This window comes from Petromyzon marinus, chromosome 2 (genome assembly GCF_048934315.1).
Source record: "Petromyzon marinus isolate PM22_M1 ecotype Great Lakes invasive population chromosome 2, UKy_Petmar_22M1.pri1.0, whole genome shotgun sequence".
In the NCBI taxonomy this organism is placed as follows: Eukaryota; Metazoa; Chordata; class Hyperoartia; order Petromyzontiformes; family Petromyzontidae; genus Petromyzon; species Petromyzon marinus.
In genome coordinates, this window is record NC_133668.1 from 16319693 (window position 1) to 16345182 (window position 25490).

At 42.3% G+C, this 25490-nt stretch overlaps 1 protein-coding gene across 2 annotated transcripts in view; it reads left to right on the forward strand.

Moving 5' to 3' along the window:
• Positions 1 to 3833: 3833 nt before the first annotated feature.
• The window catches only part of LOC116946031 (glycine receptor subunit alpha-2-like), a 28551-nt gene continuing 6894 nt past the window's right edge, over positions 3834 to 25490 (forward strand). Inside the window, exons 1-7 of one of the 2 annotated variants that reach the window (XM_032960859.2) lie at positions 3834 to 4028; positions 7199 to 7293; positions 9048 to 9115; positions 11111 to 11340; positions 14783 to 14865; positions 15672 to 15809; positions 16856 to 17070. In XM_032960859.2, the coding sequence (XP_032816750.2) occupies positions 3979 to 4028; positions 7199 to 7293; positions 9048 to 9115; positions 11111 to 11340; positions 14783 to 14865; positions 15672 to 15809; positions 16856 to 17070 (879 nt within the window). In that variant the 5' untranslated portion in view covers positions 3834 to 3978. Of the gene's footprint in view, positions 4029 to 7198; positions 7294 to 8696; positions 8827 to 9047; positions 9116 to 11110; positions 11341 to 14782; positions 14866 to 15671; positions 15810 to 16855; positions 17071 to 25490 lie in introns of those variants that run through there. The other variant, XM_076070727.1, reaches the window with a different exon arrangement.

Consider the following 25490-nt stretch of genomic DNA (forward strand, 5'->3'; position numbering starts at 1 on the left):
TGTTTACTTGGCAAAGTTTGTATAAAATCGTCAAAACGAACTATTTATAAAATATAAATTACCAATAACAAAGTTATTGGTAATAATTGCGTACATGTTATGAAAGTTTACAATTTATAGAAGCAAAATATAACAAAAATATAAAAATTGACAAACTGAACAAAAATCATTATTTTTGCCTGTAGTATCTGCAGCCTTAACTAATAATATTAACATGTACTTTTAGCAATACATTGAGGGTAAAGTTAGAACTTTAGATATCTTTACTGAACAGAAATAATACAGAACCACCAGTACTTGCCTCACCTGCCAGTAAATGATCATGAGCAAACAATCTGCAAGAAACAAAATGAAGCCAGATAGCGCCAATCTATTCCAGACTTGACTAAGTCACTGAAATTGAAGAACAAGCGTGAATGAATGCAAGAATATGTATGGAATACATGCCTTGGGGACAAACATCAATTTTGTGCATACAGCAGAGGTGTTGGAATGTTTTATTTGTAACGTCCGGGCAAATAGGCATGATTGCGATAGGTGCAAAAACAGGTTTCCTGCGAGAAAAAAATAAACAGCTGCTCATTTGGAAAGGTTATCATGTATTATTTTACTTCTGTTGGTGTAACAAATAAAATGGCACCGTTGAAGTTGTGCCACCTTGGGTGGTACCAATATCTGGTCTGGCCCAACGACTACATGACGCCATAACGCAATGGTCTTCTCATGCGAATGACGTCACCGGATCATAAGCATCCACTGTGAAACAGACGGCCCGAATTTGTATGGTTAATACAGCCGCAGTAATAGCCAGGGTCGCCGCTGGATTTGAACCGTAAACCTCTGAAACAAGCGGTGAAAGTGCTAATGCTGTGCCATGTCACCAGCACTGCACTAATGCGGTAGAGTCAAAACAAGAAGTTAATATATGAAATTCAATACAAAAACACAATTATGTGAATAAAGCACTACCCTGCTGAAGAGGTCTCGAGATTCAGTGAGGCCTTCCTGGATGAAAACGCGCAGTAACAATGATAATGATAAGAGCAAGTCTCAGTTTCATAATTTCGGGATACATTTTAACAACAAAGCATTGAATGGGCATCACATCAACACAGAATACATTCAATATATCGAACTAGAGTATGACGTTCAATTTTAGGGACGACATTTTATGCAGAGTTATCATGCGAAGCACTTGTCATGTTGTAACATGTGGCAGATGTTCCTTAAGCATGCTGGGGTCTTGTTGAGAAATTACAATGGCATATTATGGCCGAATGACACTTCGCCTATATGTTGCAAATAAAAATAACTTTAGAGAAAATTGTAGTTTATATATTACCGTGTATCCCACTTTTGACTTCTGTTTCTTATTATTATGGATTTTTTATTTATTAAATATATCGGTAATTGTGGTGTGCTTTTATATTTTCTGTAATTTAATCGTATGGCAATACCCTCTTACAAAATATATAGAACTCATTGGACTCCAAAGATATTTAAATGATTATCAATTTGTTTTTTTACAGATTCATTTGGAAACAATTTACAAAAATGTATGACGGGATTAGGAAATCCACTGCCAAGCGGCTATTTCTTTAAAAAATGTATGGCATTCCTCCAATTGCGAGAATATCCATTTTGAATCGGAGACGTCCGTTATGAACTGCTTGAAAGAAAATGGGTGTTTTTCCCTTTGGTGATTCCACTATACGACAATGGTGGGAATATATCGTCCATTTTGTTAAAGGTAAGAACACACTTACTTGATTCAATTGTTTAATAATATCACGTAGCTCATTATCAGTGGTTGCTATTATGATTGTCATCAGATAATTAGACGTTATAAAGATTAAATTGGAGCAATATATTGAGGGCAATGGCGCTACATCACAATTTACTGATGCAAGAGTATAATTTGAAAACGTGCGTGTGCTGTTTCTCTCCCAGATCTTAAACCTTTAGATAATCACAAACCCGGAAAGCATCAACCAAAAATAGCTGTAAATGAAAGCTATGACATCACGTGGCAATGGTTTTGTCACAGCTACCCATTTATAGCGTCGGCAAACACTTATCCAGAAGACCTCAAATACGCTGCGAATCGAAATGATAACATCACCGGTGGGAGCGACGCGGTCGTAGCAATCTCCCTCGGCGCTCATTTCACGCCCTTCCCTCTGGATGGTGTGTCAAAAGAGAATGCGCAACATTAACGCGGCAGTGTTAAAAACTATTGATCCGGAGCCCTGAAACGAAGGTCATCGTTAAATTATCCAACGTGAGAGAACACGTTGGCATAGAAATATTTAATAACTGGAGCACATTTAAGATTAATCAAATCCTGTTGGAGGTGTTTCACCAAATGGACGCCGCATTTGTTGATGCTTGAGATGTGACCGCCGTACTTAATTCTAAGAAAATTCACCCAAATAACATCATACTTAAAGTAGAACTTGACCTATTTTTACCGTTCGTCTGCTCAGAGTATGTCGCTACAGTTTAATAGTTGCAGCATTGGCATGAGTATGCATGGGTGCATCGTATTGAAAGTAGAACAGAATGTAAATACAAAAACCACCTAACGTAAACATGTACTTAAATATATAATGTAATTATTGCATTGTCATGTGATTTTTGTAAAAATGTCAATAAAAAATAAAATGATACTCAATGTAACATAAAAGTATGTTTTGGTGATTCTATGCACTCATTCATTCATTTTGTATCTACTCTACTGGTATACAGGAGGTTGTGAGTTCGATCCCGACCTTGATGCTTGTATATTTAGAGTTTGCATGTTGTGCCGTGGTCGCGGTGGATTTAGAGTATTTTGCGTTTAGACTATTTGGCTGCTATAGATTTACACAGGATAAGCCACTTCGTTAAGGTATCATTTGTGGCCAGGTCGCTTCTGAAAAAGAGCGAATCGTAAGTGTTCCTTCAGGTTTAGCTGACCAGGACGTTTTTGTTTCGTTGTTGCTGTGCTCCACGCGTCACGGATCTCTCTTGTAAGATAGCTGGCCAACTGGTTGAAGGTGACTGTGTAACAGATCAATATAATCTTACATTATTTTTCAAAGCATGAATCTTAGCCGCAGAACTAGTTGAACTTAATGTTGTAAACCATCGTTCATTTCAAAGTACGTCATTTAAGAACCACAAAACCTTTGATTTAAAGCTTTCGTGACTGCAGGGATTCATATTCTTGGCTCTTTCGGTAAATTCATATTCTTAGCTCTTTCGGTAAAGTCACGTTGAAGGAAACAATAAAATAATAAAATATATATAAAACAATAAAAATTCTCACGACGTTTCGACCATAACACAAACGGTCGTCATCAGGTGTGTCATCATCAGGTGTGAAAACCACAGCAAGAAAATGTTCTTGCTATGGTTTTCACACCTGATGATGATTGCTTGTGTTGCAGTCGAAACGTCGTGAGAATTTTATTGTTTTATATTTTTATTATTTTATTGTTTCCCTTCTACGTGACTTTACCGAAAGAACCAAGAATATGAACCACAAAACCATTGTATTAAGCACTTGCAAAATATTCTGAAAATACAGCAGCCAGGACATTTCTGGAGCGATGTTGAAATGGAGCCCTTCTTGGTCAGGTTGTACATCTACGAAACAAAGAGCACATGTCACTGAGCCTGGAGGGGTTGTTTGTGAGCACACTCATCCACGCACGCAGGTGCACACATGTATCCGTCTCGATATTCCGCACAAGCACACCGTACATTCAAACGTCAAACAGTGAAACGTGATGCCCACGAATGTGGCAATAAGGCCCCAGTGGTCATGTCACCTGCTGCTGCTGCTGCTACTGTTTGTATAAAATTACAGCCTCCATATGATCTCTGCGCCGAGTGTGCGTAGCTCGGTTCAGTGCCGGATCGCTGTATCGCTGTGAATTGACCAGCGGCTCCTGTCCAGTCCTCCTGCTGCTGACAGGCGGTCATCGTCAACTGATGGCTGCCCGTGGACTGCACAGCGCGGTGGTAGCGTGGCTCATATTCTGGTAATGATGTGTTTTGTGTCAATCGTGATTTCGCTGTGACATGGCAGTTTATTGTTTGTAAGTACAGTATAGTTTCTCTGTAGGTGCACCATTCATCTGGAACTTTGGCCCACTGCACATACACAGCATCCAATCGTCATCATCCACCTTCATGCAGCAGCTCAAAGCTCACCCATGGTCTTTTTTTTATAGCAAATCAACGTAAGATAATATACAAGCGTTGTAATGCTGGTGTTTTCCTACACTGCGCATGATCATTTCTCACGTATCTTCACATTACACAATGTCACATTCGCAAAACGCACAAATCTTCCAATATCGTCTCATTCTGTAAATTCCTTGATTCCTCTGCTGGTAAAACCTTTTAAGTGTCAGTTTGATCACTTATAGAACTCTCCACTCGATTCGTGCTCATGATGCTCCTAACGAGTATCTTTCTAATAACTGCGTCGCACCTAAACATTTTCTAAATTCTCCAAAATACACAGCTTAAACACTGTGTATGACTCCACACATCTATTAATTCTCGCCATTCATTCCAGTGACACTGCCTTTTCTTAAAAAGTTGGAATCGCCTTCAACGTGTTATTCATTTTTTAAAAAACGTTAACATTGATTATACACTTTCTGTTCCAGTATGAACTCATCTTGAGTATGTCTTTCCTTAAAGTGTATTGAACATGTGTTGTTATACATGTGTGTTGGGAGTGAAGCGAACTGTGCTGAGCAACCGCCGATTTGAGTTCGATTCCTGCCCCCTGTTAACCATCTGCCACTGACAAGCGTTGTGAAGAATAGTAAAACAACCCCCCATGACTAACACGGTGTTGACGATGCCTTGATCAAGCAACGCATTGTAAATTATTATGTAGTCATTAAATAATTATGCCTCTAAATCTAATTTACTGAGTGCAATGATTCAGTGAGTATATATATTTTTTATTTTTTTATACGAACTGTACGGTCAAACAAGTATGGTCAAAACAATTCCCACTTTCCAACACATGGAGGTATTCCTCCAAAAGTGTGGAAAAGAACAGTAGCCCGCAGTTGGCATATTTGTATCCTAACTGCGTGCTACTGTTTTTTCACACTGTTGGAGGAAGACTTCCATGCTACTCCGTGTTGGAAAATGGGAATTGTTTGACCATACTTCGTCACGCTGTTGAGGGGTGCTAGGGTGAGGGTTCTGGCTTACTGGGGGCGATGAATGCAAGTTGGTGAAGAGGGTTCAAGATATCACGAGCCACTCACATTAGCCGTGGTCGTGAATTGCGATCGGACGCACTGGGTCCATGGCCTAGTGTGCGAACTGATATCGCATTCCACCCATAACGTTTATATCCATTATTATAACAGCATTTTGTGTTCGATTAGATTGCTATTGTAGGGACCAAAACGAGTGGTGGCACACGTAGGGTGAGTGGGTACATAAGGCGTGCGGAGATCCATACTAGGCGGGGGGGGGGGGCAAGGCTTGAACTGGCCGTGAACTAATTACAGGGAGTATATTATGTGGACACTGTAAGTGTGTATGTTGAACTTCTTTCGCACCGTACGTAACCAACCGTGCTAATTGGAGGTGCGGGGGATGGGCATTCAAACGGAACACAAAAAGCAATTGTAAAGAAGTGAGTTGGCAATTCATATTTAAAAGTGCTCAGCTCCGGTAGCTTCCTAATATCGGAAGGAAGAGCGTTCCAGACGGCGCAGAAGCAGCGCATCTGAAAGAGAGTGGGAGAACAGTAGCGCAAGGTGTGGCTCAGGGTACGGGTCAGGGTACGAAGGAGCATGAGCACAGGAAGTCGGAGAGGGCAGTCGACCAGACGAACCCGTTTTATTGAGCTGAGGCATGAAGACGAAACAGCTGCGGGCCCCCCCCCCCCCCCCAGTGAGAATGCAGAGGCGGACTTGAGTCGTGTGTTGATCGGAGGGGGGGGTTAGCGGTTATTGTAAAAACTAAACTAAAACTGTTTTAATTTTACCGGGTAAGACCCACTGAGCTATACAGCTCTTTTTCTTCACAAGCGACCTGGCCACAAATGATAGCTCAACGAATTGGCTTATCATGTGGACATTTATAGCAGCCAAATAATCTAAACGCACATTGTGGAGGGAAAAACCGGATGATCCGGGGAAAAATCCAAACTCCAAATATACAGCAGGCGTCAGGGTCGGGATCGAACCCACGGTATACCAAGCGAGGTAGTTAAGAGCAGCTGTCCTCTGTTCGGGAGAGGGGGCCATCCTGTGAAACTATCATAAACCTGGCCGACCATACATTACGGCTCCCTTTTGTGGTCGCTACATTATTTAAGGCAAGTGTAACAAGTATAAAATGCTTTTGCAATTAATGCAAAACAAAATTCATAACCAGTGCGGCGCAGTGTTAACTCCTCAAGCTGGGCCATGGAAGAACGCACTGGACAACGTTCATTGCTGCAGTAATATTTTAAAGCGAGTTTAGATGCCATATATGAACTGACGAATGCATTCTCATATTTAGAGTTAAGCAACTTTAAAGTTACACAACTTTTACGTACATATTAACAAAGGTGGAAACTCGCGTTGGACAACCCAATACAGCCTTGGTATACATCCCGCACCTCCGATTAGCATGGTTGGCTACATACGGTGTGAAAGAAGTTCAACCTGCATGCATACATACATCTTCACGATAACAATACAGTATTTTTGGTAATTGTTTACAAAGCCTGCACGTGCAATAAAATGGCTTCATAATGCATTAGCTCCTCAATAATTATATGTCTAAACCACTACTCAGGCGCCAGAATGGCGTTTGATGACATGGCCAACAGTTGAAGTTGCCACGAGCACAGCAAAAACGCCTGAGTCAAATGATGTGTGTGTGTGTGTGGCGGGTGGTTGGCGCATTGCGCTCCGAATCAAGGGAGCCGAGATCGATTTCTGACTCGGCGCATCAGTAGCGAGTGGTATCTGAACATTTTATGGATCTCATCCTAGGTTATCTCAGCCTTAACAGAGTATCTGACGTGGTATATAATCAACATTCCTCGAGAGACAAAGGTGGTCAGGCGTGATATGTACACAGTGAAGCAGTAGGTTCCCATTAACACTCTTCATAACGCGCATACGACTAAACGGGAAGGGGGAGGGATGTATGACCTTTGTGTGTGTGTGTGATGCAGCCCTCTTATCATTCTGGTTGATGGAACATTCCTCGCCATGAACAACGTGAGCCTGGACAAGGGATATGAGCGAAGACTGAGGCCCAATATTAATGGTAAGTCTCCTTCTAATGCGCACACTCTCACATTTCCTACCATGCGTTATTTTGCACCACCATTGGGCACCTCTCCTCAATCCACATCTGGTTTATAGTTGGCTGTTATGCAACCAAGTGATCATATGAAAGATTGTTTTTGGTTCGATGGTGTAAAAATAAAAGTGTCGTTAACCCATTACCCGATACAGCTAATTAGTAAGGTTTCTCAAGCTAACCAAGCGATCATCTTTGCCCTGCTAACACTACCACGAATAATTAACATTTCACAATGAACAAATGAATCATGGTAATGAATCAAGTCAATCGCAGTTCATAATCGATGTTGAGGTCAGATCGCGTGAGTACAATGTCTCATCATACACCCACATCCACCCGATAACCAATGAAGAAAGTTTGCACGTGAACAAACGTGCCAATGTATTACTATTCTTGGTTCTTTCGGTAAAGTCACGTAGAACGGAAAGAACCATGAATATGAATCCCTGCAGTCACGAAAGCTTTAAATAAAAAAATGTGTTAATACTTTAGAACACCGGTATGTTGAACAATCCGCAACATTTAACGATTTGGGTACGATGTTTCACTGGTAGTTACAACCAGCATCAAATTACATATTTTTCACTCATTGGCCTAGGCCAGGAATCGGCAACCTGCGGCTCCCGTGCCGCATGCAGCTCTTTAAGAACTGTTTCGTGACGTTATTTATGAATAACCACCGTCTCGTATTCAAATTGACTGCGGCTCTTGAAATATTGAAGGTTTTTATTTTATTTACAAAAACGACTCCTCCTGTTATTTTGGTTGCCGACCCCTGACCTAGACCGTATTTTAAACACAACGACAGTACATAGGGCATGGGCATACTGCACAATATTAAACACGTGGTTATCAATGGGGGTGGAGGGTCTGCGTGGTATATATAAGCAGATGCTATATAAATAAAACATTTACCATACATTTCCCCTCCATTTATTCATTTATAAACATCTAAATATTGTTTTATATATTTTATTATTTTATTGTTTCCCTTCAACGTGACTTTACCGAAAGAACTAAGAATATGAATATCTAAATAAAATAAACGTTAATATCTGGACACCGTCAAATTGTTTTGTACTTTACAAATCTTTTAAATTTTGATTTAAAGCTTTTGTGACTGCAGTAATTCATATTCTTAGTTCTTTCGGCAAAGTCACGTTGAAGGGAAACAACAAAATAATAGAATATATATAAAACAATAAAAAATTCTCACGACGTTTCGACCATAACACAAACGGTCGTCTTCAGGTGTGTTGGTTTGCATACATTTATTTTTAAACGGTGCATTTATTTATTTATAAAAAACGTTAGCGCCACGCGCAACGATTTGGCAGTTTATTTAGGACTAGTCCATCTATATTCTAAATAAACTGCCAAATCGTTGCGCGTGGCGCTAACGTTTTTTATAAATAAATAAATGCACCGTTTAAAAATACATTTATGCAAACCAACACACCTGAAGACGACCGTTTGTGTTATGGTCGAAACGTCGTGAGAATTTTTTATTGTTTTATATATATTCTATTATTTTGTTGTTTCCCTTCGACGTGACTTTACCTAAAGAACTAAGAATATGATTTACAAATCTTCTTCACTGTGACAAAAAAACGCTTTGGCAGCGAATCAGGATAACATACCACTTTCCAAGAGATGTCAACAGGCCAATCCTATTATTTACACGTATGTGCCCTGCCATGTTTTGGTTATTACAGGAGTCCCTGTTGTCGTTACATGCAGCATGATCATTAAGCGCTTTGGACCCGTCCAGGAGACCTCGATGGTGAGACCTCAACATCATCAGCTGCTTCAACCCAATCCCGCGAATCTCTTGCGATTATCACATCTCTTTACCATGCACAACGTGCATCCGTTTTGTCAATTCATCACTGCATCGATGAAGGCCATCTCTTTCACGTCGTCCGCTTTGTGGGGAGACTGCTTAACTCAACTACACCACACCAGTCATTGTGGGTTGATGTGAAGTTGGGCAGAATAGACGTGGGAGCATAACAACAGTCGGATTATAGGTTTTCAGCTTTGCGGAAACTAGCATTGTCCCTCAAGCACACAGTCCACCGCTGAACCCACGTATCCGTTTACCCACGAGTGACAACCAAAACTCAACACTATCGTCAAGAAGACCGCTCCGTTAGTTGTATACGTATACTTTCACGGACAACATGATTTATAATTAGTTTATTTTTGGTTTATATCGTTAAGGTATGTCCTTTGTTTTCTTATAACCCTCAACTACCCGGTTAAAGCCAAGCAAATGAAGTTGTCACGTGGGCAATTGCTTTGCCTCGTTTATAATAGGTGGCGCTTTGACTAAAGATATATTTAATGAAAAAACGACACAAAAAGTAACCTATGTTTTATATATATTCCCTTCAGGGCAGTGGTATTGACACTGCCAATGGCAGTCACTTTTTAAAATTTCGTGTTATCCACAACATGCTGATGATGACTATCGAGTGACATCGCAAGAGTGCCTCTTCTATATGGCACGCTTGACAATAACTTTCAAAAATTAATCATGAGTTAATTTGTATTGCTTACATTTACGATGATAATGTGGAATATTGTATTATCAACTGCTTCTTCGTTGTTGGGGCGGGGGGGGTGAGAAGCAGAGTTAGGAAATGTTGAATACTTTTTTCTGCATTAACAAAATTTAAAACTTGTGCCGGGACACCTCGGGACACTGCACAAGATAAGAACAGCCGCGATTTTCGTACACTTTACGATGACAGTTCTTGGTTTACGTTGGGATGGATTGCCTGTCAGCAACAATGGCCTGATTCTGCCATTTGGGATTCTTGAGCGACTATTTACACCGCACATCATGGGAGTGTTCGCAGTTTAAAATGGCATACACACATTTTACATCACAACCAGGCGGTGGTGGCTACGCATGTGGCCTGTCATGGAGCACTGTGGAGGCGAGAGATGGTGCATCACATAAATGTTGCGAACTCCCTTCCCGTGGGAATTGAGATGCCATATCCTGGTTTGGCAGGAGAAAGCAGTACAACAAAAATTTGGACTCCACCTATTTAGTCTCTATGTGATATAATGTCACCCCCCCCCCCCCTCGCACGCGTTGGTTTACTCCGGGTGCTCCGGTTTCCTCCTACGTGTGAGAACTCATTAATTGGCCTATAACAGCTTCATAGTTAGAGGACTGCAGAGCTTGAGCAATTGTTGGCAACGGTTTACCGTGTGGCTGCCTTTCTGCTTATGTGTGGTTCTCCCTGCCTCCTCCTGAGTTCTTCTTGATCTTCGAGAGTGGACGATTACGTTTAATTACATAAGCAGCGCTAAAGAGATCTTTTAGTTTTATGTTGTATCAGCCTTTAAGGTCAATAAACATCAAATTAGGCTGACACGAAAGACAAGGCGACGCCTGAGCAATCTCGTGCGTGTTGGCTGAAGCAGGCTCGTGAAAATAGATCTCCTCGGGCATCCATACTCAGATAACGCAACCAAGAATCAAATTATGGTGGGATTTCAGTCGAATGGACCAATTCTTCCACATTGTCTCAATGAACGAAAAGCATCATACATTTTTTTACTACAATGAAAATCTGCATGTGAACACAAGGCCATCATCTACGTAATCATTCTTAAATCACGCAGTTGATGATGATGCATTGTGCTTAAATTACGTAGTTGATGATGATGCATGTGCTTAACAGAGAAGTGTTTCGTTAATTATTGTTGCCAGTGATGTTGTCGCATCGCCTTACTCTCATTCATCTCCTTTACTCCCCAGGACTACCAGACGTCCATAATCCTGCAGATGAGGTGGAACGACCCTCGTTTGCAGAATATTTTTACCCCTACTTCTAAAAATTCGTACGACCTCGGCAACAACTACATCGACAGCATCTGGAAGCCCTGCCTCTTCTTCGAAAACGAGAAGATGGCGAGCGCACACGCAATCATAGCGGACAACAAGATGCTGCGTCTCTTCAGGAACGGGGACGTCTTCTACACCATGAGGTGCGTCCAGTTCGCCACAACCATCACCGCTCATGACGGCTCCATGGGCGGGGACGTGCTCCCAGTGGATTTCGCGTTCGTCGCTTGTTGCAGATGTCACGGTTTGAATCTAACACGCCGCCCTGGATCAATACTGCGTGTGTAATTGAAGTATGTGGCGTCTGCTTCACAGCAGATGTTAACAGTCCCGTGACACTATTTGCAAGAGTAAGCCATTTTGTGCTGTCGTCAGGTTCCAAATTTGCCAGATTCGTAAATTTGCCGAAAATTACTCAACTGGGATTACACAGCAATCATCGCCCCCTACTGGCAGACTAATGCCCGTTTGTAGACCAGGTTACGGGTCGCCTTGTGCCCACAAGCAACAGCTGCCACTGGGGGTGCCCTTTCTAATGTTTGAGATGAGACATGATGTAAAGCACTTTGAGATGCCCCAGCGAATAGGAGCGCGCTGTATCAAAAACAAATAATCATTATTATTATTAAGTCCCGGCGTTTGGAATAATATATAAAAACACAAAGGAACATGATACTTTTAAGTATGTGCGTTTTTTCTGTCCTTCAATTGCATTCTAAATGAATTTATTCAAGCACTGTAATGATCGTTATTTTAAAACCTTGTATTGAAACAAGGAAAACGTTTTAAAAATATATATTGCGTGTCCATGGATTCTGTAAAGTTTTTCAACACGCGTTTTTCTTCAGAAGTGAGCATCACCTGAGTGCTGACGCGTTCAGGAATCAGTGTCCGAGGGCCGCAATGAGACAACAGGGCATGGATAACGGCTCTGCCAAACGGGGCTGGGTTGGTGGTGGTGGCGGTATTCACTCGTATTCTACCAATTTGCAGGATACTATAACTTATGCCCAGGAGCAAGACGAATTGCGGCATGGTAACGCTGTGGGGAGGGCTACAGCCAGCAGTGGATAAATCATTGCGAATAACGATGTTGTAAGGCAGTAATCATGGCGATGCGGTAGATTTTACCTACGTGACTTTACTGAAAGAACCAAAGATTATGGATTCCTGCAGTCACGAAAGCTTCAAATCAGGATTCATAGAAATGTATCCTAGAAAATAGTTCCAATACTAAAACTACGTCATGACGTTGAGTTTACAGCGACCCAAGCTGACATCTCATTGTCAATTGGCGCGATAGTTGTTTTGCAGTCCTTTGATAAATTTTGTCCAGTTATAAAGACGTTACCTCCATAATAGCAACAAAACTTTCGACTAAAGTTTCATTCATTTAAGGCGGCAGGGTGGCACAGTGATGTTAACACTTGTGCCTCGCAGCAAGAAATGCCTGGGTTTGATTCTTGGCTCGGGTGCGTTTCTTTCTGGAGATTGTACAGTGAGAGAAAAAAAAGTATTTGATCCCCTGCTGATTTTGTACGTTTGCCCACTGACAAAGAAATGATCAGTCTATAATTTTAATGGTAGGTTTATTTGAACAGTAAGAGACAGACCCCATCTCAATCAGAAATATTTCTGGCTCCCAGGTATCTTTTATACAGGTAACGAGCTGAGATTAGGAGCACACTCTTGTAGACCTACACAGGGTTGGAATGGGCTACAAGACCATTGCCAAGCAGCTTGGTGAGAAGGTAACAACAGTTGGTGCGATTTTTCGCAAATGGAAGAAACACAAAAGAACTGTCAATCTCCCTCGGCCTGGGGCTCCATGCAAGATCTCACCTCGTGGAGTTGCAATGATCATGAGAACGGTGAGGAATCAGCCCAGAACTACACGGGAGGATCTTGTCAATGATCTCAATGCAGCTGGGACCATAGTCACCAGGAAAACAATTGGTAACACACTACGCCGTGAAGGACTGAAATCCTGCAGCGCCCGCAAGGTCCCCCTGCTCAAGAAAGCACATATATATGCCCGTCTGAAGTTTGCCAATGAACATCTGAATGATTCAGAGGACAACTGGGTGAAAGTGTTGTGGTCAGATGAGACCAAAATGGAGCTCTTTGGCATCAACTAAACTCGCCGTGTTTGGAGGAGGAGGAATGCTGCCTATGACCCCAAGAACACCATCCCCACCGTCAAACATGGAGGTGGAAACATTATGCTTTGAGGGTGTTTTTCTGCTAAGGCGACAGGACAACTTCACCACATCAAAGGGACGATGGACGGGGCCATGTACCGTCAAATCTTGGGTGAGAACCTCCTTCCCTCAGCCAAGGCATTGAAAATGGGTCGTGGATGGGTATTCAGCATGAGAATGACCCAAACACACGGCCAAGGCAACAGAGGAGTGGCTCAAGAAGAAGCACATTAAGGTCCTGGAGTGGCCTAGCCAGTCTCCAGACCTTAATCCCATAGAAAATCTGTGGAGGGATCTGAAGGTTCGAGTTGCCAAACGTCAGCCTCGAAACCTTAATGACTAGGAGAAGATCTGCAAAGAAGAGTGGGACAAAATCCCTCCTGAGATGTGTGCAAACCTGGTGGCCAACTACAAGAAACGTCTGACCTCTGTAATTGCCAACAAAGGTTTTGCCACCAAGTACTAAGTCATGTCTTGCAGAGGGGTCAAATATTTATTTCCATCATTAAAATGCAAATCAATTTATAACATTTTTGACATGCGTTTTTCTGGATTTTGTTGTTGTTATTCTGTTTCTCACTGTTCAAATAAACCTACCATTAAAATTATAGACTGATCATTTCTTTGTCAGTGGGCAAACGTACAAAATCAGCAGGGGATCAAATACTTTTTCCCTCACTGTATGCTCTCCTTCTGTACTGCATGAGTTTACTTCGGGGTTTTTGGTTTCCTCCGAACGTAGAAAAAAAAGCTCCAAGGACATACAATGTGTCTGCTATTGGTCCAAACATCCCAATGCCAATGTAACTACTCAATTTGGTGATGAGCATGGCAATATTTCCTCCCTCCTGCAAAAACTCGACAGAGACCTCTGGAAAAAAAGTGTTGAGACTCTCGTGAGTGAATAAGCGTCATAATAAATAAATACAAGCAATACTTATTAAGATGAGGGGACATCTACAATATTGGTCTTAAAGGGCATGCCAATGCAAGTGTGTGTAACTACACTAGCAGCAATTCAATGTGGCTTAAACTCGCATAAATATTGCTCGTAGTAATATCACGTACACTATTATTGATGCAGCAACTAATACTACACAATCTAAATTACAATATTAATTATAACAATTGTAAATCATCGTAATTCAAATGGAATATCTGTAGGAATAATATAAGCGCCATGAAAATAAGCAGCAGCAGCAGCAATAAGGCAAGTAGGCTAATAAAAGGCTACTGTTGTGAATTCGTGGATTTTATCAGATTTGTTTACCAAATGTTATGCTTTATAGAATTGAGTTAATAAGTTTAACATTACAGTCCCCCCTGCAGGGAGACTCAAAACAACAAAGATGAGCGATGTGCAATAACCGTTGCGCTGTTTCAGGTTGACGATGTCACTTGAGTGCACAATGACGCTGAATGACTACCCCATGGACTCGCAGAAGTGCCACATGAACCTGGAGAGCTGTGAGTATTCACGAGAAATGGCCACCAGCTGCAGTGTGCTCGCATCAACAGATTGTGTACGTTTAGTGCCAGTAGAGACACGTGTGTACATATATACACACACACACACAGTTCCTTTTTCGATCAACTCCTAGGTAAGGGCCTCCCCACGCCGTTAGGGCCATGGGGGTTACTATACTTCGCCAGGCTGTGCTGTGCGAGATGATGAAGGTGCGGAGCATTGGAGTGGCAGTATAGAAGTATAGTATAACAATTAATCTTGCAGGATTACCCTTCGATTCTCAAACATACACAAAAACGCGTTGTGTGAACACGCGTTAAGCGAGGAATTACCATATTTATATGTACCGCCCAAATAGGCATTTTGACATTTGTTATGACACTATCAGTGGTATATGCCATGATGATTTGGAAGAAAGGCTCAAATTTGAGATGAAACACGTAAAACTATTTGTATTTTAAAACTCCAAACACTTATTTAGAATACACTCTGTGACAATAGTTTCAATCTCGATAGGTAACATTTTAGATATTCTGGACTTGTGTATATAAGGTCGCTATTAGTCTATCCAATAACTTGGTAAAGTGACACGATGTAAAAAGGGTTTTAACCCAATCCTCTAATTAAAATGTTACATGATGGATTATTTTCCTATCTTTTCATGAATTGTATTTTATTAAATGTTCGTGCAATTTACAGGAATGGCCTGCACAAACATGTTTTTTTTTACTTTTCACAAGGATGTTTTTTTTCCTGCCAAAAACACACTTGCACACTATCCTATCCCAATCATAACTCCATGCAGATGGATACACAACGAACGACGTGATTTTGCAGTGGAATGACACCAACCCGATCGTGTTCAACACGAGTCACATCGTCACCACCTTCACGGTGTACGAGGACGGAAAGCTTGGGAACTGCACGCAGACGTATGGGACTGGTGGGTAGTTCAAGACACTTCACTCAACCCCTCGAATCCGGCTCGCGCACAAACATGTTTGCAAGTAAAGACTCGCCGGCTTATTTTGCCTTACAGCGGACAAGGCAAAGAAAAATCCAAGACATTGTTTTTGGTTATCAGTTGACCGATAATGAGCATGTTTAAATGTTTAATAAACAAAATAATGAACTATAGGGACAGTGGTGCAAAGACACAACCTAAACAAATAACCATGTTCCCATTATAGGGAAGTATTAATGATGAAGTTTGCAGAGGTTTTTGACGTGTCAAATATTAGCTAAAACTAAAAAAAAAAATCACAATTGTAGGATAATTCAGCATTCGTAATACGATTAATAAGATAGACGGCAAGGTCTACAATTCTTTATAGGGTTTTATGTGGTAAGAATACCTCATTTACAAAGGCCACGCTTACTCGTTTGTTATCAGTTCAGCTGGTTTCATTCCAGGTAACAAGAGCTTTACATCCAAGAAGTGCCGCTGTTTTTAATATCACGGGAATTATGATAAACGTCTCGTGGACTACAAATACATTTGTAGGAAAAAGATAAGCAACATTGTACTATTTATGACATTGAAGAGGAACATTTACCACGTTTTTTTATATACAATAAAAATATCCTCACAACCATATTCGGACATACGCATGACAATAATTCCTGATTTCTCTTCTATATTGTAGTTAAATGTTTTATGATTCGTAATTTATTTTTGGGTTAGGCCACAATGATCTGGCAAAATGTTTTATTATTTGAGTTATGTAAACAGTAACTGTGTAATTTTGCATGAAACTATAGGACAACATATCATCAAGAGAAGGTCTGTAATATTGGTAGTTGATTCAAGCAAGTCTGACTTGTCTCATGAGATAGTGTGTGTCAAAACCGGTCTAGACTTAGCGTGTCTTGAAGTTTAACTTAAAACTACTCGAAACATCATCAGAAAAAAGATACAGGAAGTTGGAATAAAATCCAGGAAGTGAGAATGATATATTGTAACTTTCATGTCTTCCTTTCTTTCTTCAGGCACATTTTCCTGCATCTCACTAGAAATCACGCTTTCGCGTGACATTGGCTACAATTTGATCCAGATCTACATCCCCAGCATGCTGCTCGTCATAATATCCTGGTTCTCCTTCTGGATTGACATGAGTGCCGCACCAGCTAGAGCTGGGCTGGGCATCACCACCATCCTCACGATTACCACGCAGAGCTCAGCTGCCAACGCACAACTGCCCAAGGTGGGTGGTGCCCTCTCTGTCCCCTGTGCATTTAGAGAAAAACCCCACGTCAGTTAAGGAGGTTTCATGACTTATATTGCAAATGTGTATATCAATATAATGAGCACTGTGCCCCTAAGATGGTTGATTTTCAGGTATAGCCTCAATATTGAACTTTCCTCTTGAAGTAAAGGCCTCATCATGTAAACTAGGGCCATTGCCTCAGCCCAGCCATTCAAGGACTGTAGTATTTGGATTTGACTTTGTGGAACACCATGTAAATGACTATAGGGCAGTTTCCTATCTAGTTAATGGTAATTTTCTGGTAGAACATTTATAGATGACTATACAGAGGCCTATTATGTCACTGGAAATCATACCTGCCAACCCATACAGTTTACCCGTAGTCTTGTACAGGGAAATTTAGTCTTCAGGTCCATACGGCATACAGCCGTTGTCAATACAGGCAACTTTTTTGTCTATTTATTTGTGTTTCTCCCTTGTGATGGGACCTTGTAGGATGAACGTTGAGATTTATAAAGGCACGAGGCGACAAATACGTTCTGATTTGGTCTGTAATAAGGTAGGGCACTGATAAGGGGTTGACAGGTATGCTGTAAATACACGCCTAGAGTATCTAGATCCATGGCAGGCTCTATTACCTGGGGGTTTCTGCTTTCTGGCATGAATCTACGTGGCTTTACCGAAGGACCCAAAGAATTTAACAATTTACATTGATGAACAAACCATTCGGTCAATCCTTCTATGTTGTTGGTTACGTATTTGTCAGGACATGTGTGTGGGTGTGTTTGTGTCGTTTTGTATGTGTGTAAGAGCTTTGTGTTGCTAGTTTATACATCACTATAGAGTGTGTGTGTAGAAGGGACACGTACTTTTTAGGGGGACAAACTGTGAAATTTGACAGGTATTTTATTTTGTAAACTGCTGAAAATCAGCCACTCCACCACTATAACAATACGCTACAGAAGTGGTGACCCATATTCCCCGTGTGAAGGGAAGCATCAGCACAGCAGTTTTCAGGTGGCACGTGCAGGTGTGTTGATAATTTAGGTATATGGAGACCCAACTATATAATCCAGTGCAGAACGAGTACTGGCAAAGCGGTTCTCATAGGGAACTGTAGGAATGTTATGTGACCATCTGGCAAAAAGGGCTTTTATTTTATATTTTTGTTACGACGCTTATTTACTCAGGAAAGCTTCGCAGAGTTTCAATGCTATTTTTCAGTTGGTCAGTCAAGTTTTTTGGCGTCGGGAGCTATGTTACTCTATGCAACTTCAAATGAGTAATGTGCAGATAATTTTTCAGCATTGGAACGTTTTGGCCAATACTAGTTACATTGTACAATATTTTGTTAGCTATTGGGGGTAAGCCGGAGAACTCAGAGGAAACCCCAAGTCAGAACAGGGGGGATAACATGCAAACTCCACACAGTAAGGCACGCGAGTTATGAAACGAGCCCAGGGTCGTTTTTGTTGTCAGGCACAAGCGTTCCCACTCCACCACCCTGCTGCACAGGCTCAGACCAAGCCTCTTTTCGTGGCGTTGTATCGATTCACGATAAACCACCTGCTGAGCACTACAACTGGCTCATCGCTTATTATACCTACACTCATTGTGCTGCAAGCATGCCCACGTCACACATTCACCTTACACACAAACTCATGGGCACTGCTGCTGCGCACGGGCATTCAGTATCTGGAATAGCAGCGTTTTGTATTTATTTTCCCAGGGCGTTTATTTTTCAATTAAGAAGCAGCCCGGTCATTGAATCGATTAATCGAAATAATAATGGACATGATTGCACATTCATACTTATATTCATGAAGTCCGTGATATAACTATCTTTCTTGAATGTCGGTGGTTGATGAGGCATAGTAAGAGCTGAAAGCAACCAAGGGAAGTTTGCCAGGGTGAAAATGATTGGATACCTTTCGCATGAGTATGAGCAGTATGCGATGAATAAGAACGCACCCAATGATGCACAGAGACACATAATGAGACCCACTATATATATACCCTTATAGACTGTTAGGGTAAAGTGCTGTTAGCAAGTACCTAATTAGACCAGCACCACACTCGACCATCTTTATCAGAATCAGAATCAGAAAGGGTTTTATTCGCCATGTAAGTTCACACCGACACGGAATTTACTTTGGCAGGATGGTGCATACATTCAACATATAGGAATCTAAAATCTTAAATAAGTTTTAAACAAGTCTTACTATAATAAGGGTTAAAAGTCTAACACTAAGGGGCTGAAGTATATAAAATTAAATAAATATAGAATATAAAATAGCTTTAAGATATAATTAAAAAATACAAATAGGGAAACATAGTTAATATCAGCAACGTGTCGTTATGTAGATCAAATGTTAAAAACAGTGTTAGCCCTTGGCCTTGTTTAACAGGCCAGCAGCAGATGGGAAGAAACTGTTTTTATGGCGTGAGGTTTTGGTCCTGATGGACCGAAGCCTTCTGCCGGAGGGGAGTAGCTGAAACAGAGAGTGTCCAGGGTGGGAGAAATCGGCCATAATCTTCCTCGCTCGCCTCATAGACCTTGTCGTGTGCAGGTCCTCGAGGGTCGGTAGATTGCAGGCAATTACCTTCTCAGCAGTGTGGATGATACGCTGCAGTCTGCTCTTGTCCTTGGCAGTGGCAGCAGCGTACCAGACGGTTATGGAGGAGGTGAGGATGGATTCAATGATCGCTGTATAGAATTGCACCATCATTGTCTTTGGCAGGTTGAATTTCTTCAGCTGCCGTAGAAAGTACATCCTCTGTTGAGCTTTCTTGGTGAGGGAGCTGATGTTCAATTCCCACTTGAGGTCCCGGGAGAGAATAGTGCCCAGGAAGCGGAAGGACTCTACAATTTTTACTGGGGAGTCTAACAGGGTGATGGGGGTGAGTGGTGCTGTATTCTTCCTGAAGTCCACAACCATCTCAACTGTCTTTAGAGCATTTAGCTCTAAGTTGTTCTGGCTACACCAGGTCACCAGATTGTCAGCTTCCCACCTATAGTCAGACTCATCCCCACCAGAGATCAGCCCAATGAGGGTGGTGTCATCCGCAAACTTCAATAGTTTGACGGACAGATGATTGGAGGTGCAGCTGTTGGTATACAGGGAGAAGAGCAGAGGGGAAAGGACGCAGCCCTGAGGAGTTCCGGTGCTGATGGACCTGGAGCCAGAGACTTGTGTTCCCAGCTTAACGCACTGCTTCCTGTCAGACAGGAAGTCTGTGATCCATTTACAGGTGGTGTATGGCACGTTCAGCTGGAAGAGCTTGTCCTGAAGCAGGGCAGGGATGATGGTGTTGAAGGCAGAGCTGAAGTCCACAAACAGGATCCTGGCGTAGGATGCTGGGGCATCCAGATGCTGTAGGGTGAAGTGGAGGGCCATGTTAACTGCATCGTCCACAGACCTGTTGGCTCTGTAGGCAAACTGAAGGGGGTCCAGGAGAGGGTCTGTGATGGCTTTGAGGTGTGCCAGGACCAGGCGCTCAAAAGACTTCATTACCACAGATGTAAGGGCGACCGGTCTGTAATCATTTAGTCCTGTTGGCCTTAGCTTTTTGGGCACAGGGATGATGGTGGAGGACTTGAGACAGGCTGGTACATGGCATGTCTCCAGGGAGGTGTTAAAGATGTTGGTGAACACCGGAGACAGCTGGTCAGCGCAGTGCCTGAGGGTGGCTGGCGAGACAGAGTCCGGCCCGGCTGCTTTGCGTGGATTCTGCCTCTTGAAAAGTCTATTAACTTCTCCCTCCTGAAAGGAGATAGTCGTCTCTGTAGTATTGGTGGGGGATGGGGCCTCTTGGGTTGGAAGGGGTGGTTCAGGACAGTCCAATTGTCTTTCAAATCTACAGTAGAACTCGTTCAGGTCGTTGGCTAGGCGGGAGTCGTTAGTGGTGTGGGGGGCTCTGGGTTTGTAGTTGGTGATCTGCCTGAGCCCTCTCCAGACAGAAGCAGCGTCGTTTGTAGAGAACTGGTGTTTTAGTCTCTCTGAGTACAGTCGTTTAGCCTCTCTCACCGCTTTGCTAAACCTGTTCTTCGACTCCTTGAATCTGTCTCTATCTCCACTCCTAAACGCTTCCTCCTTCTCCAACCTCAACCTTCTGAGCTTTGCTGAGAACCAGGGCTTATTGTTGTTAAAGTTCACACTGGTACGTGTTGGGATACAGCAGTCCTCACAGAAGCTGATGTAGGACGTCACAGCCTCTGTGAGTTCATCCAGACTATTGGTAGCAGTCGTGAACATATCCCAGTCAGTACAGTCTAAGCACGCCCGCAAATCTTCCACAGCCTCACTGGTCCACTGTTTAGATGTCCTCACAGCAGGTTTACAGAGTTTTAGTTTCTGCCTGTATGCAGGAATCAGGTGGACCATGGCATGGTCAGAGTGTCCTAGTGCTGCTCGGGGGACGGCGTGGTAGGCTCTACTGACTGTAGTGTAACAGTGATCCAGAGTGTTCCCTTCTCTGGTTGGGCATTTAATGAATTGTATGTATTTGGGGAGTTCGTGGCTGAGATTACCTTTGTTAAAGTCGCCAAGTACGATAACCAACGAATCTGGATTTGCTCGCTCCACACTCTGAATCTGATCGGCGAGCATGCGTTATATCCCCAGTGCTGATGTATTTTGTTCCCAGAGAGGTTCTGATGCCGACCAGTGTGTTAGCCGTGGACAGACAATGAAACATTCACTCTACCACTACTTCTCATACACTGTATATACAGGACATGACAAAGACAAAGGTCCCCCTTGTAGCCTTAACAGACTGTTGGGACAAGTGCTGTTAGCAAGCACCTATGAAGGCCAGCACGGTACACGAGGAGATGGGTGGCCAGCACCACGCCCAGCTGCCTTTGTCTGCCCAGTGGCGATGTTTGCACATCGCACCAGGGACTCAGTTGAGGCTGAGTCCCACTAGGGGAGGCCCAGGACCGGTTCAGAAAATCCTCACTGGTGGTGGCCGTCACCGGTTTCGTAGCGCAGCAGGCTAACCTCTAAAATATTGCACCTACAGGAAATATATACACACACACACTTCTAATAGGCTATACCTACATGTATACAAATTTGAAGAAATTAACAATACAAATGTCGATACACCGATTAGAAACATGCTTGCGATAGTGACACACTGAAGTTAAGCATAATTGTCGCTGTGAGCTACAGTGAGGGAAAAAGTTTTGATCCCCTGCTGATTTTGTACATTTGCCCACTGACAAAGAAATGATCAGTCTATAATTTTAATGGTAGGTTTTATTTGAACAGTGAGAGACAGAATAATAACAAAAAAATCCAGAAAAACGCATGTAAAAAAATGTTATTAATTGATTTGCATTTTAATGAGGGAAATAAGTATTTGACCCCCTCTCAATCAGAAAGATTTCTGGCTCCCAGGTGTCTTTTATACAGGTAACGAGCTGAGATTAGGAGCACACTCTTAAAGGGAGTGCTCCTAATCTCAGCTTGTTACCTGTATAAATGACACCTGTCCACAGAAGTAATCAATCAATCAGATTCCAAACTCTCCACCATGGCCAAGACCAAAGAGCTCTCCAAGGATGTCAGGGACAAGATTGTAGACCTACACAAGGTTGGAATGGGCTACAAGACCATTGCCAAGCAGCTTGGTGAGAAGGTGACAACAGTTGGTGCGATTTTTCGCAAATGGAAGAAACACAAAAGAACTGTCAATCTCCCTCGGCCTGGGGCTCCATGCAAGATCTCACCTCGTGGAGTTGCAATGATCATGAGAACAGTGAGGAATCAGCCCAGAAGTACACAGGGGGATCTTGTCAATGATCTCAAGGCAGCTGGGACCATAGTCACCAAGAAAACAATTGGTAACACACTACGCCGTGAAGGACTGAAATCCTGCAGCGCCCGCAAGGTCCCCCTGCTCAAGAAAGCACATATACATGTCCGTCTGAAGTTTGCCAATGAACATCTAAATGATTCAGAGGACAACTGGATGAAAGTATTGTGGTCAGATGAGACCAAAATGGAGCTCTTTGGCATCAACTCAACTCGCCATGTTTGGAGGAGGAATGCTGCCTAAGACCCCAAGAACACCATCCCCACCGTCAAACATGGAGGTGGAAACATTATGCTTTGGGGGTGTTTTTCTGCTAAGGGGACAGGACAACTTCACCGCATGAAAGGGACGATGGACGGGGCCATGTACCGTCAAATCTTGGTGAGAACCTCCTTCCCTCAGCCAGGGCATTGAAAATTGGTCGTGGATGGGTATTCCAGCATGAGAATGACCCAAAACACACGGCCAAGGCAACAGAGGAGTGACTCAAGAAGAAGCACATTAAGGTCCTGGAGTGGCCTAGCCAGTCTACAGAACTTAATCCCATAGAAAATCTGTGGAGGGAGCTGGAGGTTCGAGTTGCCAAACGTCAGCCTCGAAAACTTAATGACTTGGAGAAGATCTGCAAAGAGGAGTGGGACAAAATCCCTCCTGAGATGTGTGCAAACCTGGTGGCTAACTACAAGAAACGTCTGACCTCTGTGATTGCCAACAAGGGTTTTGCCACCAAGTACTAAGTCATGTTTTGCAGAGGGGTCAAATACTTATTTCCCTCATTCAAATGCAAATAAATGTAAAACATTTTTGACATGCGTTTTTCCGGATTTTTTTGGTGTTATTCTGTCTCTCACTGTTCAAATAAACCTACCATTAAAATTATAGACTGATCATTTATTTGTCAGTGGGCAAACGTACAAAATCAGCAGGGGATCAAATACTGTTTTCCCTCACTGTAATCGTCAGATCGAGGGGCTCTAAACGTTGTTGGACAATTGGCATTGTGTTGCTGAATACACATCGTCAGCGAGATATATGATACATGTGCAGGTAAACACACGGTCATAGCGCTGGCTCATGTCTGAACAAATATGGCAATCGCTCCGTATGTATTCATTGTTGACCTGGGCCGCGCTAAAGACCCACGTGCAAGAACTTGATACCCGGAAAAGGCCAGGTGCGACTAACGCTGCAGGTGTTGCAAAATTAGTACAATTGTTTTATGAAATTACAATAAAGAGCGGTGTGTGTGATGTGTCTGAAAACACCCCATCTAACTTAGAGCAGCTGCATTAGCGTTCTGTTATCCTCATGGGTGTTATTGTACAGGGTCCGTATCAGTCTTGTCCAGCATGGGAAGATTTCTGAAGTGAATATGCAACAAAATGTAACCGGCTTTTTGTCTTTTTTGGATAGCCTGGATCGAGGCTATGTTATGACTGTGAATATAATAATGTTTCTAGAGTAAGGGATTACTGTATTGGTCTGAAAGCTTGGAGAGGCAATCAATATTGAGATATCTACAAGAACAAATCCAAGTGGTGAGATCATACGTTTACTCTTTAATTAAATGGGATCTTCATTTTTGGAAGAAATGAAAGTTCTGAATTTTTGTAAGTGAACATCATATTTGAAGGCATTTAATGGCAGTCATAACTTCCTAGTGGCATTCAGTCACAAAAAGCCATATTTTATTATTGTTTGTTCACCCAAGAAAGCCTCACTGAATCTCAAATCTTTTTCAGGAGGGTCATTCCAGATTTTCGCGGTAGAGGGCGATGTTGCTGTTGTGTAATACAAATGTAATAATTTGCAGGTACATTTTCAGCATTGGGATGTTTAGCCAATATCAGTTATGTAATTTTAATCAGAGTACCCAGAGGAATCTCATGCAGAGAGAATATACCAACTCCACACAGAGAAGTGCCCGAGTCAGGATTTAAACCTCGGAGATTTTTGTTGGGAGGCACAAGTGTTTCCGCTGTGTCAACCTTCTATGAGTTACTCTTTGGGTCTTTCAGTAAAGTCACGTACATAGAAAATAATCACAACGATTCGATCGCAACACAAGCAATCGTCTTCAGGTGAAAAAAATACAGCAGGCGAACTGCTGGGGCAGGAGAAATATAGCGAGAGAACTACTGCAGCAAGTGGTTATATAGGTTTGAGATGGGTATAACCCAAGGGTAAGTGGGCAGGGCAAGAGATGGAATTTCCAAGGAATATACCTCGGCCATTGTATTGCTGGAAATTAGCATGCCAATCTGTTAATGTAACCCCACGACTACGGTGCTGAAGAAGCCATTGTATTGCTAGAGATTAGAGATTAGCATGTCAATGTGAGATGGCTCCCACAGCAGCGGCTGTGTTAATGAGACACATTCAGCTTATTAAACAATGAGCACCACCACCACATCGAGGAAAATGGAAGCAGCGGCTATGTTAGTGAGACATTTAGCCTGTTAATGTAAAGACATTTAACAAGGTAATATAACTCAGAGAGTCGGAAATAACTGTTAACATCGGCAGGTAGGATGGAATCATCACAGCCAGTTATGACTTTACCTGGTTAATAACATCCTTCCAATGATTGCTCA